This window comes from Aphanomyces astaci (genome assembly GCF_000520075.1).
Source record: "Aphanomyces astaci strain APO3 unplaced genomic scaffold supercont1.37, whole genome shotgun sequence".
Lineage (NCBI taxonomy): Eukaryota > Oomycota > Saprolegniomycetes > Saprolegniales > Verrucalvaceae > Aphanomyces > Aphanomyces astaci.
The window spans coordinates 540,815-556,418 of NW_009798300.1; the positions used below are offsets into that span (position 1 = coordinate 540,815).

The window sequence follows — 15,604 nt, forward strand, 5'->3', positions numbered from 1 at the left end:
TCAGTCGTTATACTACTAAGATTTACTACGTACTAGTAATAAGCTTACAGTACACCACCATATAATACCCGATCAAGTTGGACACGTTCACAAGCGAACAAAAGTGCTAAGTACAGTAGTACTATGAATAGGTAACGTCATACAGAGTAGTACTACGTAGTATATATCATCAGGCAGGCACGACAACTCTGGGCTACTAGTAAACGAATGGACGACGACCTCGATCAAATCTTCAACGATCATCCCCACGTACTACCGTATTTGCACCATGGAATTAAATTTGAAGAATTTATTTAAATATTCGAATTGTATAATTGATTCAAGATTGTATTGAATTATAGAATTATATTCGCGTTTTGTATTTCATGATGCAGATCAACGACAAATACGGTAGATATTAATAGTAATTAGTATACGTAAAGAATTCACATAACGTTAGGTACGTACTAGTTAGTATATGCACACCAAAGAGACGTCACCGAGGGGTGGTGCCCATGAAACTAGTCCTACTATCAAGTGCAACATTGCACTGGCAGGCACTATATATTCCTTACAGTATGACAACATATATATATATATATATATGTAGTACACAACTTTTTTCATTGCTGAATTTGCCATGGCTAGTACTTCCGACCACCAGTCGCCCGCCATCTGCGTGGAATCGCCAACCAACTCGACGTACCATGCAAAGAAGGACCACATTGCACTCGACACAAAGCCCGACCAGACCGTCGAAAGCTGCTCGATCCTGTTTATGTTTATCCTCTGCGCCCCCAAGATGGCTATGAACATGGCGTGGGCCGCCCAGTGGGCCGCCCTGGGCCCCCTACTCGAAACGCTGCTGTCTCCGTCCGCCGTGCAAGCCGTGCAACTCGTGGGGCCCACCACGGGGCTCCTCATCGCGCCGACCATCGGCGTGCTTTCTGACGCATGCACGAGCCGATGGGGTCGCCGCCGCCCGTTTCTCTTCTGGGGCGCTGTCACATCGGCCTTGTGCTGGGGTGTCATGATGAATGCGACGGCGATCGGTGCCGCGCTCGGCGATGGCGGCGGCGACCGCACATGGACTACTGTGGTCGTGGTCATGTGCTACATTTGGATGGACATCACGGTCAACATCACACAGGTGCCGGCGGGACTCATCATTGCAGATTTCGCCGGCCACCGCCAAGTAACCGCGGCCAGCATCGGCGCTGGGTACTCTATCGCAGGGTCGTTTGCAGTGTCGGGGTACATTCTGGTCTTTGGCCCAGCACATCAATCGATCCATCTGTTCCTGGGCATGTTGATTGGCATCATGCTCACCACGACGCTCTCCGTGTGCTGGTTCGTTCACGAAACGCCGCTCGTCGAATCGGATGATTCGGTCATTGTCCGTGCCCCCAAGTATCACAAGATCCGATCGTCGCTCCAAGCTGTGTGGACGGGGTTCCGCAAACTGCCCAAGACACTTGCCGTCTACTGCGCGATCATGCTGCTGGTGCAATACGGGTTCACCGCGTACAATGGGGCAAAGGGGCAGTTCTTTGGGCTTGTTGTGTACCGAGGTGTGGCCAAAGATGCAGACACGTGCGGCAAGCCCAACACCCTTCCTTGTACTCCCCGGCAAATCGCGTTCAATGACGGCGTCCGCCTCGCGGGGGGACTCACGGACACCATCTTCAACGCGGTCGGGATCGTGTTTCTGGCCGCGTTGCCGTTTCTGGTGCGCAAGGTTGGCGCCAAGTGGGTCATCACGGCGTCGATTATTCCCCAGGCGATGCTCGTCGTGATGGTGTTCTGCCACGTCGTTCCCGTGGATGTGATACTTGTGGTCGGGTGCACTGTGACCCAGAACACCATATTTGCGCTTGTGATGCCCATGATCATCCACGTGGTTGGTCACGGCAGCGACAACAACCTCGGCCTCTTTGCGGGCGCGTTCAACTCGGCCAACTGCTGCGGCCAGTTTCTCAACTTTATCTTTTCTGCGATACTGGTCAAGAGTGCCATGGGTCACGCCCTTCCGATCCTCGTGGGCGGCGTCTTGAGCACCGGCGCCTTCCTCGTCGCACTCTTCGCACTCAAAGTGGACCTGCGCAGCATGTAGAGAGACCGTCGAAAAACGATGCATATCCTTGTCAGTGTATATATAATGTATCTCAATTGTTCAACATACGGATAACCAGTATTTCCGGATAAAGATCCCAAGCTAGCCAATCAACGTGAACGAGGGAAGTAATAGTTATATCCGCGTTCACAGTAAATCAAGGTAATAAAATGGTAATATTATTGTCCTTTACCCAAATTTTGGTTGACTTTTGTGCTGATTCGCCAAATCTATCGATCGATATCTTCTTTGTAACTTACTACTGGATTTTGTGTGTCCTGTGGTAATTGGTACATATCACACTAATTTAGTCACACACTAATTCGACGTTGAAGGTGGTTTCCTGCAACCGGATTGGCTCAATTCTTCTGTTCGCTCCAGTTTATAGTTAGAATGAACCCCCCCACAAATAACAAAATAGTAGTACTAGTAGTATACAAGTAATAAGTAATCTGTACAGTACTGTAGTACATCCCCCCCCCGCTTGCATATCCATGTATGTATCGTACAGTACGTACGAAATCCCATCCAAACGCACACTACTGTACTCGTCCAATGACCAAGTCAGATTGTCTTTATATATGAAGAATTTCAATCTTTAGTAGCGCCGTTAGTATGATTTCCACCGGTTGTTCGTGGTGAGATGGGCCTTGGCTTCGTGAGCTCTCCACCATCGCAAGCCATAGAACACGCCCGCCATACACACACTTGCGTACCCCATCCGCTCTATCCACCGCCAGGGCCACCACCATGACGTGGCTAGCCCCGAGGCCGCCGCCTCCACGATGCGCCGTCCTTCCACCGAGTAGGCAATCGCCGCCGGCTCCACCGCATCGAACGGCGTAAACTCGATCGGTGTCACATATGTCGGCGTTGCGCCGGATGCCAGCGACCGATTTGTCCGGATGTAGTAGCAGCTCTCCTGGTCCAGCTCCGAGATGATTTGGCCGACGCGGTAGTCGCGGGAATCGCCGCGGTACTGCTGGATATGCGTGATCACATGCGGCTGGTTGGGAGATCCGTCGAGTTTGATGCTGTTGCGGTGGAAGAATAGGATTTCTCCTTGCGGGTCATATTGGATCATGGCCAGCCCACAGAAGATGCGCTTCGTATAACTAGACATGATATGTAGCTAGTCCTGTAGTAGGGATGGGCCAATCAATAAGAAAAACAAAACACTGTGTCATATATTGTGCAATCGGGATACGAATTATATCCATAAGACCTCGTCGAATCATCACGTCGCCGAATCTCGATCCAAGTATTTTGCGTGGATTTGATTGGCTCTTACACAAGTATATTCATCCAATCACAACTCTCCAGCGTGATTCAATATGGAAACCTCGAGAATGTTGCAAGTTAGTTTATAGCGACTGTACGATACCTCGAGTTTACACACAAGAAGGTGAACATAATAATAAAAATCGTCCAAGAAATGTATATCATCCATTGGAAAAATATGGTGGTCATGTCGAGTGAAAAACGCTCGCATACCATACGTGAATCGTTCGATATACAAGCCAAACGTATAAAAGCATATAATCAATAAATATATAACGTATACCCTATCAATATAATAATATAAAGTATATCTATCAATATAATCAATAAATATATAAAGTATATCTATCAATATAATCAATAAATATATAAAGTATATCTATCAATATCATCCATAAATATATAAAGTATATCTATCAATATCATCCATAAATATATAAAGTATATCGTATCAATATCGAAACCAATCCGACAAATATCCGTCGATTTAGTGTACGCATAATAACATGTTAGATGATGGAATGTAGGGTCTCGTGGATAGAGTAGAAAATTAGTCCCATATATATGCTGCTGCCTCTAGAAATAATGCAAAACTCAAACTCCAGCCAATACTTACTACATATATGTATGTACCTGTATATGCCTCCGATGGCCGGGGGTTTCGCCATCATATGATATGCCGTGGACGTATTCCGCCATGCAAGTCGAAACAGATCCTTATCCCCCCAGATGAGCTTGAGGTTATCGAGAAGTTTGGGGCCGTGGGTCGAGTAATACATGAGCTTGTTGAGCGCAGCGGGGGCTCGTCGGCGGTTGATAAGCACTTGGCCGCTTTCTTGTTCGAATTCGGACAGAAACTCCATCTGGAGCAGCTGCCACAGCAAACTGTGGCTTGTTACATCAAAAAGCGAGTTGGGGGGTTGCCAGTAGTCTGGCCAGAACAGCGCGCCCGTCTCAACGAACGCAGGGTCGTCAAAGAGGTACGTAGGGTCGCGCACGGGCACGTTGTCTGCATCCAAGAGCAAGATGCTGTCAAAATGGGAGTAGTAGACGGCGTATGGCTTGGTGTGGAAGCCCACGGCGCGAGGGTCAAATATCTGTCGCAGGTGGACGTTGAAATCTGCGACGAGGTGCTGGATCAGCGCGTTGTCGTCGATTTGCATCTCGTCGGGGCGGTACCACATCTCCACTGGCAGCGTGCATCCGTGGTCTCGTATCACGCGGATCGCGGCGTACGCGCTCGGCAGCACCTTGTCGTACACGATCATGAGAATCGCGCGGGTCGGCGGATGCTGCTGCGCTTCCGGTAACGACAATGACGTGGCCAGCGGCATGTGCTGGTACGTCGCGGCGAGCAGGGCAAACTCGGAGAAGTTGCGCGCCATGTCACATGTGTACTGGCGGTGCTGCATCGAGTGGCACGACGACACCATGAGGCGGAGAATCGCGCCGGACGTTTTGTTGCGCACTTGGCAAAACCCGGCGCGGCGCTGGTCGATGGTTTCGTCGCACTTTTTGGTCTCGAGCGGCCGCCGACTCGTGATGTCCTCGGGCTCGCATGAGTCTGTTTCCTGCCACCCCACACACTCGTACGCGTCGTCCGTCCACAGCGCGGGGATGTGGTCTTCCTGGAAGTTGGGAATCGTGTGCATCGTCGTGTCCTTGTCGCTGTACTTGGGGACCGGCACCTCGGGTGTAAGCAGCCAGATTGCGACGCCGACCCCGATCATGACGAGGAGTGCGAGGAGGAACCGCAGCACCCGCGGACGCCGCTCGAGGCGCCGCCACAACATGGACGCCGCGTTCCGGGTGCCGCGGAAGCACCCCACACACGCATTCCATGCCCATCGCATCACAGGAGAGTTCACAGACCCGTTCCCGTCTAACGGCCACGGTCGTGATGGTCGCCCCATGTGTGTGTGCAGGTCCAGAATAGAGTGGTGAAGGCCAAGCTCTCAGGTGTTTATCCACGACGACAACGACCAGATGTATGATATCCTACTTATGTTACATATAAAATTACAGCAACCACATTTCGTCGTGATTTTGACCACCATTTGACCGCTCCCATAACAAGCATAAGGGAATCTATTTAAACTTGCATAGAGTATGTACGTTCAACGCTCTCAAGTGATTTAATTCTATGAACGCCACCTTTAAAACTCCTAGATCCAAATCTAACCTGCACGACATCTTAGTACAATGAAAGTGCCAGTACAGGCATAAGTTATACTTACTGCTAGTTATCCTAGATAAGTTATACTTACTGCTAGTATCCTACCTCCCCCTTCTTCGCATGTCATTTTACCAGGAAGTACGAAGTAATCTGTTTCCCCAAGCTCTGAATTCGCAACGCACGGCGGCGGTACATATTTCGGGGTGTTTTTACTCCATTTTCAACACAAGCAAATACGTCAAATTGCCTTTGTACATATATAGATAGATAGCATTACATGTGGACAGAGATTACTCTCTTATTCGAGTGTTACATGTGGAAACATGATCATATAGTTAGTCTGAAGGTGAAGAAGATTTTCAAGATTTCACTGGTGGTTTTAGCAATTTGCAGTAACGAATGTGTAATATCAACAACATTGGCACGTTTTGATTGGATAAATTGAGTTGTCTTTTTGAATATAACGCGTTTTGATTCGCTGGAAACAACCAATGGCATCTCGTGACGCTACACTCGACATACATTCTGTAGCCACGTGTTCATTCAGTTGAACATCATGGCCAAGAAGCGCAGCAGCTCGACCAAAGCGTCCGTGGCGGCGGACTCCCAGCACGACCATCGCGCCATCTCATCCTCACCCGGAGATGAAGCGAGCGACGTTGGGTCCATCGCAGTGCTTATGGTCCTGTACACACTGCAAGGGATCCCCATGGGTCTGTCGAGCAGCGTTCCGTTCTTGTTGCAGGGCAAGGTACTGTACAGAGCCCGTCACACCCGCCACGTTTAGATGTTCACATGCCATGGCGATGGTTAGGTCGGTTATGCCGAGCAAGCGACGTTCAGTCTCGTGTCGTGGCCGTTCAGCCTCAAACTGTTGTGGGCTCCGATTGTCGACTCGATTTTTTCAGAATCGTTTGGCCGCCGCAAGTCGTGGCTCATTCCCGTGCAGTTGCTCTGTTCCGGGCTCATGATCTTCGGTACGGCGATGACGTCTATCTCTCGTCCTAGCTGCTGCATGACTTTGTTTAGGCGGGCCGTTCGTCGGCACACTCCTCGACATGGAAGTCCCTGACGTGCATCAACTCACAGCGTTCTTCTTCGCGCTCTACTTCCTCATGGCTACGCAGGACATTGCCGTCGACGGGTGGGCGCTGACTATGCTCAGTCCCAAGAACGTCGGGTACGCGTCTACATGCAACTCGATCGGTCAAACCCTGGGCTACTTTATCGCATACGTCGGCTTCCTCGCGTTGAACGACCCCGCCACATGCAACGCGTACCTCCGCAGCGAACCCAACCTTGTCACAGGTGATGCCCGCCCTTCCATTCACGAAGAGGAATCCCTTACAACCATCCGTCTCTATATAGGCTTGGTCACCCTGCCAAGTTTCATGACGTTCTGGGGCTACATCATGCTAGCCACGACCGTGTTTGTGTGGATATGCAAGACCGAGCAGCCCCATCTCGACCACAACCTGACCATTCGCGACACATACCATCAAATGTGGACCGTCATGCAGCTGCCGTCGGTGCTTGCGCTTACAATCGTCCAGCTCACGTGCAAGATGGCATTTGCCGCGACGGACTCGGTCTCTTCGCTCAAGTTGGTGGAATATGGAGTGCAAAAGGAGAAGCTAGCGCTGCTCTCGCCCGTGCTCGTGCCTCTGGGGCTGCTACTACCAGTGCTCATCTCGAATCGTATGGACAAGAAGCGGCCGCTCCACCTGTTCCTTCTGGCCATTCCTTTCCGCCTTGTAGTCGGGTTACTCTATGCGACCATCGTGTACCTGACCCCCACAGTCATGACCCACACGGAAGATGTGCACTACTACTACTACATCCTCCTCCTTGTCGCCGGCGCCTGCCATGAAGTCAGTGTGTACATGATGTATGTACCCCAGATGGCATTTTTCGCCAAGGTTAGCGACCCTAGCATTGGAGGAACGTACATGACGTACCTCAATACCATCTCGAACCTCGGCTCCAAGGTACTACTTACTCAACTCACTACTATTTATAATCGACGGTGGGACCTTGAATCGGTTTGACAATATATATACAAATACATATATATATTTGTATACGGCAAGAAGAGTAGTAGTACTACTAGTAGTAGTAGTATCTACCTTGTATAGTGTATATGGTTGTCCATCTTTGCTTTTGTTTGAGTTTTGCAACACACTTTGTTGTTGTGGTATACAAGAGTATGATACGATATATATATATAAATAGAATCATATATATAAATAGAATCATATATATATATATAAATAGAATCATATATATATATATATATTGACCGTCGTTCTTGTGTATATACATAGTGGCCCAATTCGTTGAGCTTGGCGTTTGTGGATTCTCTGACCACCAAGTTGTGTTCGAGTGATGCGATGAATGGCTGTGGTGATTCCGATGCTAAATCCGCGTGCGAGTCCACTGGCGGCGTCTGTACCATCCTCACAGACGGGTACTTTGTCGAAGTGGGCGTGTGCACGGCCGTGGGGGTCCTCTGGCTGGCGCTGGCCTACCAACATGTGGACAAGCTCCAGAAGCTGCCCATGACAGCTTGGCGTGTGCTCAAACCTCACCACAAGACCAACTAAAAAACTAAAAGACCAACTAACAACTAAAAGACCAACTAAAAAAGCGTTACTTTCATGCACGGGATGATTGATACTATGGATTTTAAGTTTTAAGGGACACCGAAGTTTTATGGAAGTACAGAATATTATAGCCAATAAGATTTGAATATGTGAAAGCATTATAAGATTGGCTAAATATCGAGATTTCCATCGAAGTTCGAAGTTATTCAACCAATCATTTCCGATGAAATGGCAAATTCGAAGTAGCAAGTGTCCCTTAAAATCCGTAATAATAGTACGGTGTCGAGTAGTAGTATTAGTAGTAACGTTAGTAGTTAATCGTGATCTTTTAATTTCGACGACAACGTTGCAATGTTGTGCTTGTATCATGTTTCATACTATTACTAGTAACGTTACTATTAGTAGATAGGTCGTCCATGGTACATGCCTATGCGTACGTACAATAAGTAGAGGGCTACAGTAACTACTACTGATCTCCTCCCTTCATATTAACACGCTCAAAATATACTATCCAAGAAGCACACGTTATAAATAAACTATTACAGTTATCTATTGCCTATTACAGTTATCTATTGCCTATCACAGTTATCTATTGTCTAGCGAATGAATCATGCCTCAGCGATGGATATCAATATCCTGGCGGGAAACACTAGAAGTATTTGACTAAATTGAATGCAATCCAATGGGTTTGGAGTTATTTGCTGACAAAATCCGATAACGACGACGCCTTGGCCTTCTTCTTCTTGGAGTCCTACAACGTTGTGAAAAAAACTTTTTTTTATATTTATTTTCGTACCTCCTGGGCGAGAAATTTGTTTTTCAGGTCGTCCACGGTGGGGGCCAATTTGTTTTTGTCGTCGCGTTTGCGCTTTTTTTCCGCGGGCGCGACAAACGCCGACGCTTTTTCGGCTTTTTTTTGCTCCTACCGGTCATCATTTCATTCAAAACTGGCCAAAAATTTCAAAAATATCCCAAAAATATCATCCATCTGTACCCGAACTTCCAAGTTGGCTTGCGTCTTCTTGGCCTGCTTGATCGCCTGGCGTTCGTGCTCCTTCATAAAGTACTCGCCGCTTTCAATCTCCTTGTCAATCTTGGACGGAGTCGGCGCCGGCGGGAACGGCGTATACACGCGCTTCTCACGCACAACATGGGGCTTCTTGGTCTGGACATTCTTCTTCTTAAACACGGGCAGAAAGCGATCCCAGTTTTCGCCCGATAGCTTGGGGTCCTGACAAGATATGTTGGTTGGAGGTGTATTCATGTTCAGAGGTTTTTTTGTTTATAGTGTATGTACGCCACCTTGCTCAGCTCGCGCTTGATCATAAGCGTTTTGATATTGTAGATTGGATGGACGTTATGGAAGCAGTCTTCTACGATTTTGCGCACATGGCGAAGGCCAGCGTACGGCCCCATGGCAGAAACCTACATATATACTTAATTGCTTAAAATGTTAAAGGACAATATATATGTATATATATTGTATATATATGTATATATATGGTTGCGTCGACAATATAGGGTTACGTTGGGTAATTGTTATGCAAATACATACATACGAAGGCAAACCAGTATGCGTTCAATGCATACAAAACATTATTCGAGCAGCATTGCAATATAGCTAACAGCTACGACGTGTATATATATATATATATATAGAGAGAGATTATAGATATAGATATATATGGCTATCGGAGACGGACATAAATAATCACTCGATATATTGTGCTTTCGAGTGAAATTGTGGTTTCTCGTTGGAATTTAAATCGATTTGATTGGCTACTTCAGAAGAGCTCAAAATTATTAGCCAATCAAAACCCATTTCTCAATGAAATTCAACCAATCAGATCGATTGTGGATCGGTTTGGTCGGCGCGATTCGATTGCCCAAAATTTGTATATCAAATCGACAATATGGCAAATAAATAATAGACTGACGCATTAATGTAGCAACTAGTACGACGACGTCGCAAGTATAGCCACATCGACATGGAAAATAGCTATGCAAATTGCTATAATGGCACGAACCGTGTTGCCTTGAACCAGCACGTAGCAGTTTGTGAGCAGTTCGATGGCTTTGAGTGTGGCGCCGTCAGGTCCGACGAGGCGCTGCCGACGCTTGACGAAGCGCTCCTTGTTGCGCACGAGGCCGCCGATTTTGATGATATCGCACTGGACTTCGTCGTCGAGGACTTTGATGGCCTGCGAATGGATAAGCATCGATAAGGCATGGGATGGATGGGATGCAGCAGACCTGGTTCACGGGGATGCTGCGCGCGAGGAGCTTGATCAGGTCCCGCGCCTTGAGCACGACGTACGGGTCGGTGGTCTTGCGTGTGGTGCGGACGGTCATGCTGCCTTCGATCAAGTTGAGTTCGCACACAAGCTTGACACCGTCCAGCGCTTTGGTCACGATGGGCCACACTTCGCGAAGGTACTTTTCACGGTACTTGGGAAACAGGGTCGCAAATGAACTCTCTTCGAGCATGCCCGTCTTGTTGTCGTCGTCGTTCCACGACTACATGACGTGATGAGATCATCCACGGCACTTGTTGACGATGGACAGGTCGACGAGGACGTGCATATGCATACATACCTCGACCTTCCAGTGGGCGACATCGTCCGTGTCCCAAGGCTTGTCCTTGCGGTGCTTTTTGCCTTTCGGCGGCGCGGCGGCGGCGGCTGGAGCTTGGTCCTTGGACATGGCTTCGTTCTTTGAACGTGAGTGAACCCATGGTCGTCTTCACCAATGGTTGGCCAGCTCCCCGCTAAGTGCGCCTGGGAAATGTAACGGGTTTGTAACGGCCAGGCGTTTCAACTTTCTTGATATTTGGCCAAAAGCCCACCGAGGACTGAAGTAGATGGATCCACGGCTCCTGTTTGCAGCGTAGTTGTGGGTTGTACTGAAATTACCACGTCGCAGAATGCTCAAATGGACGCTGCTTCTGCTTTACTACTGAAGTATATGCGTGTACTATTTAATAGTAACGTTATGAGAGATTTGGTCACCTACAGTACTTGTACACATTGAGGCCTAAAGACACGAATGGGGATATCCATCATGCTAGAGCACTTGTACATAAGTATGTAGTGGTCAGTTTGGAGGTGCCAATAATCACGCTAATTAGAGTGTTGGCATTGGTCGTCGTCCACTACTGAAACTAACTACTGTAGTAGCTCTACTATTAATAGTACTATTAATAGTATGCGTTACCCGGGTATCCGGATTGTTTTCATGTGATAACCAAATATTATACGGATGATGATCCAATCCGAGAAATGACGCTGGCGAGAACGACGATGTTTGCACCCTTGGCAATGTATCCTCGCTATGCACCGCCGCCACTGGATGGCGAGAGGCAGCCCCTACTACCCCCTTCATCTCAAGCTCCGACGGTCATAGAAGTCGAATTTGCTGATGGGGTTGTGCCTGCAGATGGTAGGAGACCGCTGCTTCCACTGCCCACGCGGCCTCCGCGCGACGTATGTGAGTGGATCGTCCAGCAGTGGAATGCAACCGTCGCGTTTGAATCTCTGACCCCCATCCCACTACATGTTGCCGCCATGGGCGTAGGTGCGTGCATCCTTTCCATCTCGCGACATCATACATCATCCTCGTCACAGGTCTAGTCGTGTGCCTTGTGGCAGACAAGCGATCGTACATTGACCAACCGACGCCAAAAAAAGGGCGTCGACCTCAACCTACGGTCACGACGATGCCACCAAGCGAACACTTTTACACGTGGCACCACGTCCTGCTAGCCGTCCTCATCTTCGACCTCATGTACTCGATCGCTTGGATTCGATACTGCATGCTGCAAGTATCGTCGTTCCCCACTTGCCATCGTTTCTGCAAAACAGCTCAAGTCCTCCTCGTGTTTTCTTCCCAAGTGCTTTTCTTTCTGCACGTCCTAGACGCAGTACCCATGACGTGGTTTGCCATCACAGCGCCGCTGGCCGTGTACACCATATTGAGCGCTGTACAGCTGGAATGGCAGGCGCTTCTTGGGCTCAATGCGATCGCAGTGGCCCTCAAAGCCGACGGCGTCCTTGCCGTGACGTGGCTGACTGCGTTTATGCCCATCTGGGCTGTTCTCGCCCTCATTGTGCCCTTGGTATGTTTGCTCGCCAAGAACAAACTCCAGTATATATGGTGTCCTTTTACCCCAACATATTTGGTGCCTTTTGGGCTCGATTGTTTGTCCATATCATGATGTGATTGGCTACTTGATTCTTCGTGTTCTGTGTTTTGATTGGCCGTATATCGATTCTGGTCTATTTACATCAATACTTGGTAAATTTTGAAATTTTAAAAATTCTTTTTCTAATTCAAAAAAATTTAAAACATTATTAATTCTAAAATTTAAAATATTAATATTTTTTTTATTTATTAAAAAACCTTTAAAATCTTTTATTTGATTGAAAACCCCACAATTCCGAATCGACTGCTTGACCATACATCCAACTGTAAGTGTCACTGGCGTAGGGCTGGCTGCTGCCACGACCTGAGGACGGCACGACGTGGAGCCACTTCAAAAGGTGGTTTTGGCTCGTCCAAGTTGGAGCTGTGTACGCTGCGTTCATCCCGTTGGCAATTAAACTTGAGATGGGCAGCACCGTGCTACTCGAACCTGACGGAAGTCACAGGGATTGGCTGCCATATCGGGTCATGGTCGCAGTCTGGCTGTTGCCCGTGACTTGTTTAGTCGTTGGAGTGTGTATTATGGTCGCCATGGTTGAATGCGCGCTACCGGGGCTATATTAACTAAACTTGCAAGATACTTTATGTGACATGGTTGTTGATTGTACTCTTGTCAGCATGGTACCAAGTATTTTTCTAATATACTGGCAGAGGTGGCCAGAGTACAGAAACCCACACAAACAATCGGGAGCTCCAACTCGGACACAGACTTATGTATGTCTAGGATAACTCGGCCTAGTCGATGGGATAGACAAAGTACTAGCAACATGGAACGAGTAGTTCAAAAGTCTGGTAGTTACGGTGTATGTAGTAGTCGTTTGTGAAATCAATTAGATCTGGGGAGGAATAGACGTACACCACAACGGCTACACTGTAGCCGTGATTGCCAGGTTCGTCATCCTACGCGGGAAGTGCCGCCTTCAGGCACGAATGTTGTCAGGGCTCGCGGTGTTCTTGATCTTTCTTGGGATTATTGTGGCCATCCTCACTGGGACTTTCGGCACTTGCCATTTCACACATACTCGTTGGGGCTACTGCTGCTGCTGCTGCTTACCGGTATGAGTACGATCTGTGAGCTTGTACCTCCAAGCTACGTCGCGGAAGAATTCAAAACCCATCTAGAACGCCCAAGGACCTACCTGCACGCATATATGTATGGGGCAGCCGGTGTGCCACTCTGTGTATTGACCGATCTGAACGACGACAAGTACGCCGTCGATAGCATTCTTATGCCCAACCCTCCAAGGCTAAGTGGGAAAACAGCTCGTATAACGCGAGCCAGTCTCTCTTCCAACTCACGCACACGACTCGACTGGCATCGCAAGTAGTTTTCGATCACTAAAAAGTCGGGAGTTCTGGGCAAAGGTATCCACTGTGTGTTTAAAGGTCAACGTATGGCTACATACTGTAGTACTACATTATAATTTAGCTATATTGCTCGGTTTACATGCGACATGGTTATTATTTCCCTTTAAATTTTGCACCTACGGCGCTGGACGCCAGAACACGCCAAACACCATAAACGGGCTAAACCATGATCCATATAGATCGAACGTGTCCAAAAAGGTGTTGCAGGGCCGCCGAGGGGCCAGTCCAACTTTTGGAAGGACGTACTAAGAGATGGTTCATATATATCCCAGCATCAAAACTGCGATACAGTACATACTGTACGTAGACCAACGTGGGGACACGAAGCGTTCACCCAAGCAGCGCAAAGGTCGATTCAAAATTTGCGTTGTCCATTCGATACGCAAGCACAAGACATGGGCAAAAGAACGCCACCACGTTCACTCGGAAAAACGAGTTTCAAGGTCCAGGGTTCATCATCCATCTTCGGCGGACGTGCATCAACACTAGCCTTGATCGCTAGAGTGCTCAAAGCACGAGTTCGCACAGCTTGTCGACATCGCGGAACTCGTTGTCGGACGCTCAGCCTAGCCTCCAGACCGAAATGATAGCGACGATGGACTTCAAGGACGAAGACGACCAGCTGTCGATAGACTTGGAAGACTCGAGCGAGTACGTTCAAGTTTGCACGGCGGACGTGCTACAGCCGCGAATGCATGGCATGTGGCGATCCATCAACTTAAGAGGACAGACCCTTCTGTCGTTGGCCTTGTTGTCATCGATGCAAGGCGATGTCGGCTCCAAATGGAAGACAACATGCGGGTTCTATTAACGTGCTGGGCTGCTCATATAGACAGGTCTCTTCGGTACGTCAAGCTAATATCTATTGGCAGGGAAGACTCCATCCAATCGATGGTTCTTTGTAGCGTTGGAAATGGTTTTCTACCCATCAGCTTTCGTCAGACCACCAAATACGTGACCTCGATATGGTACATGTTGGCGATCGCCTACGGCTACGATGCGTCGTGCTTCTTGGCTTTTCTCCAAAGCGAGTTCGTTCCACCTCATGGCAGGCTTCCGTCGGCTGAATACAAAATCATTCGAATTGGAGTGACCGTGTGCTGTGGGGGTGCCACACGATGATAGCGCTCAAGTACTACGGCTACGTCGGTGTGAGTTGGCTAGCCGCTGTAGCTCCGCTGGGCAGTCCATGGCTTTTCCTCCAGGTTGTGTCCAGTGAGCCAATGGTGGTGCTGGTTGGCATAACCTTCCTGTCGGTTAGACGGCGTGCTCCACTGCAGCTGGTTCATCGTGCTCGTGCCAATATGGATTGTCACTGATAGGCGTGGTACGGTACCTAATCCATGCTGCTTCGTGTCGCAAAGTTGGCTACAACAGTCGTGGTCACGGCACTTCTGTGTTTTATTATATGCTATAGCCGTGGCTACATTGGATAATCAAACGCGCATCTTTTGCGTCCACGATGTGAAGCGATTCTTCGAGGCCTATAACGGTACAGAAATACTTGGATGCAGCTCTATGGACTTGCTAGCGTAGCCGAGCTCAACTCGCTGGCTAGCCTAAGCCCGACGAGGTTATTACCTTGAATCGGTTATCACGTGTCTTGTGCATTTTTGATACCGGATCACCCCGAGGCTCATCCGTGGCTCATGACATATCTATAACATATCACCCTAAAGTTTCATCGCAGAATGGTACTGCGATGACAGCTACAGGTATCGATCAAAGCCAGGTTCTATTGTTAGCTCGGAAATTTCGACTCGCTGCACTGTCGAATCGTATCGTGGCGTTGATTGTCTATGGTTTCTTATCAAACGATGCAGTGCTTAGTCGGTAGGTCATCGCATTACATGGACGAATCAACTAGCCCGCATGGTGTTGATG

General features: G+C 48.4%; 6 protein-coding genes across 7 annotated transcripts; 4 read left to right on the forward strand and 2 right to left on the reverse strand.

Moving 5' to 3' along the window:
- The first annotated feature begins 608 nt into the window (after positions 1 to 608).
- H257_12017 (hypothetical protein) lies at positions 609 to 2,171 on the forward strand. The gene has a single exon (XM_009839117.1). The coding sequence runs from the start codon at positions 620 to 622 to the stop codon at positions 2,090 to 2,092; it is 1,473 nt and encodes a 490-aa protein (XP_009837419.1). The 5' UTR covers positions 609 to 619; the 3' UTR covers positions 2,093 to 2,171.
- Positions 2,172 to 2,639: 468 nt separating this feature from the next.
- H257_12018 (hypothetical protein) lies at positions 2,640 to 5,302 on the reverse strand. Its single transcript, XM_009839118.1, has 2 exons — positions 4,007 to 5,302; positions 2,640 to 3,207 (listed from the first exon to the last, which is right to left on the reverse strand). Exons 1-2 carry the CDS (start codon positions 5,284 to 5,286, stop codon positions 2,703 to 2,705), a joined length of 1,785 nt encoding a protein of 594 aa, XP_009837420.1. The 5' UTR covers positions 5,287 to 5,302; the 3' UTR covers positions 2,640 to 2,702.
- Positions 5,303 to 6,091: 789 nt separating this feature from the next.
- Positions 6,092 to 8,233, forward strand: H257_12019. Of its 2 annotated transcripts, XM_009839120.1 has the most exons (5): positions 6,092 to 6,300; positions 6,364 to 6,526; positions 6,579 to 6,857; positions 6,918 to 7,537; positions 7,874 to 8,233. In XM_009839120.1, the coding sequence occupies exons 1-5, from the start codon at positions 6,106 to 6,108 to the stop codon at positions 8,150 to 8,152; spliced, it is 1,536 nt and encodes a 511-aa protein (XP_009837422.1). In that variant the 5' UTR covers positions 6,092 to 6,105; the 3' UTR covers positions 8,153 to 8,233. The 2 variants fall into 2 exon arrangements, with proteins under 2 accessions (XP_009837422.1, XP_009837421.1); XM_009839119.1 differs by having other exon boundaries at positions 6,364 to 6,857.
- Positions 8,234 to 8,722: 489 nt separating this feature from the next.
- On the reverse strand, positions 8,723 to 10,877 carry H257_12020 (hypothetical protein). The gene is made up of 7 exons (XM_009839121.1): positions 10,748 to 10,877; positions 10,406 to 10,669; positions 10,180 to 10,353; positions 9,455 to 9,577; positions 9,147 to 9,383; positions 8,949 to 9,074; positions 8,723 to 8,903 (listed from the first exon to the last, which is right to left on the reverse strand). Exons 1-7 carry the CDS (start codon positions 10,853 to 10,855, stop codon positions 8,847 to 8,849), a joined length of 1,089 nt encoding a protein of 362 aa, XP_009837423.1. The 5' UTR covers positions 10,856 to 10,877; the 3' UTR covers positions 8,723 to 8,846.
- Positions 10,878 to 11,424: 547 nt separating this feature from the next.
- On the forward strand, positions 11,425 to 12,947 carry H257_12021 (hypothetical protein). The gene is made up of 3 exons (XM_009839122.1): positions 11,425 to 11,725; positions 11,776 to 12,266; positions 12,638 to 12,947. Exons 1-3 carry the CDS (start codon positions 11,431 to 11,433, stop codon positions 12,914 to 12,916), a joined length of 1,065 nt encoding a protein of 354 aa, XP_009837424.1. The 5' UTR covers positions 11,425 to 11,430; the 3' UTR covers positions 12,917 to 12,947.
- Positions 12,948 to 14,315: 1,368 nt separating this feature from the next.
- H257_12022 (hypothetical protein) lies at positions 14,316 to 14,531 on the forward strand (the record flags this gene model as incomplete). The annotated part of the gene is made up of 1 exon (XM_009839123.1): positions 14,316 to 14,531. The coding sequence occupies one exon, from the start codon at positions 14,316 to 14,318 to the stop codon at positions 14,529 to 14,531; it is 216 nt and encodes a 71-aa protein (XP_009837425.1).
- Between the last annotated feature and the right edge of the window lie 1,073 nt (positions 14,532 to 15,604).

Bases quoted from the DNA above. Each gene is read 5' to 3' on its own strand.
- H257_12019 (XM_009839120.1), top strand. From the start codon at position 6,106: ATGGCCAAGAAGCGCAGCAGCTCGACCAAAGCGTCCGTGGCGGCGGAC. The intron at 6,301-6,363 runs GTACTGTACAGA...GGCGATGGTTAG, and splicing joins CGTTCTTGTTGCAGGGCAAG to GTCGGTTATGCCGAGCAAGC. The intron at 6,858-6,917 runs GTGATGCCCGCC...GTCTCTATATAG, and splicing joins CGAACCCAACCTTGTCACAG to GCTTGGTCACCCTGCCAAGT.
- H257_12017 (XM_009839117.1), top strand. From the start codon at position 620: ATGGCTAGTACTTCCGACCACCAGTCGCCCGCCATCTGCGTGGAATCG.
- H257_12018 (XM_009839118.1), bottom strand. From the start codon at position 5,286: ATGGGGCGACCATCACGACCGTGGCCGTTAGACGGGAACGGGTCTGTG. The intron at 3,208-4,006 runs GTACATACATAT...TATCATGTCTAG, and splicing joins GCCATCGGAGGCATATACAG to TTATACGAAGCGCATCTTCT.
- H257_12021 (XM_009839122.1), top strand. From the start codon at position 11,431: ATGACGCTGGCGAGAACGACGATGTTTGCACCCTTGGCAATGTATCCT. The intron at 11,726-11,775 runs GTGCGTGCATCC...TCCTCGTCACAG, and splicing joins TGTTGCCGCCATGGGCGTAG to GTCTAGTCGTGTGCCTTGTG. The intron at 12,267-12,637 runs GTATGTTTGCTC...TCACTGGCGTAG, and splicing joins TCGCCCTCATTGTGCCCTTG to GGCTGGCTGCTGCCACGACC.
- H257_12020 (XM_009839121.1), bottom strand. From the start codon at position 10,855: ATGTCCAAGGACCAAGCTCCAGCCGCCGCCGCCGCGCCGCCGAAAGGC. The intron at 9,578-10,179 runs GTTCGTGCCATT...GTATATATGTAG, and splicing joins TGCTGGTTCAAGGCAACACG to GTTTCTGCCATGGGGCCGTA. The intron at 9,075-9,146 runs GTACAGATGGAT...GATGACCGGTAG, and splicing joins AAGCCAACTTGGAAGTTCGG to GAGCAAAAAAAAGCCGAAAA.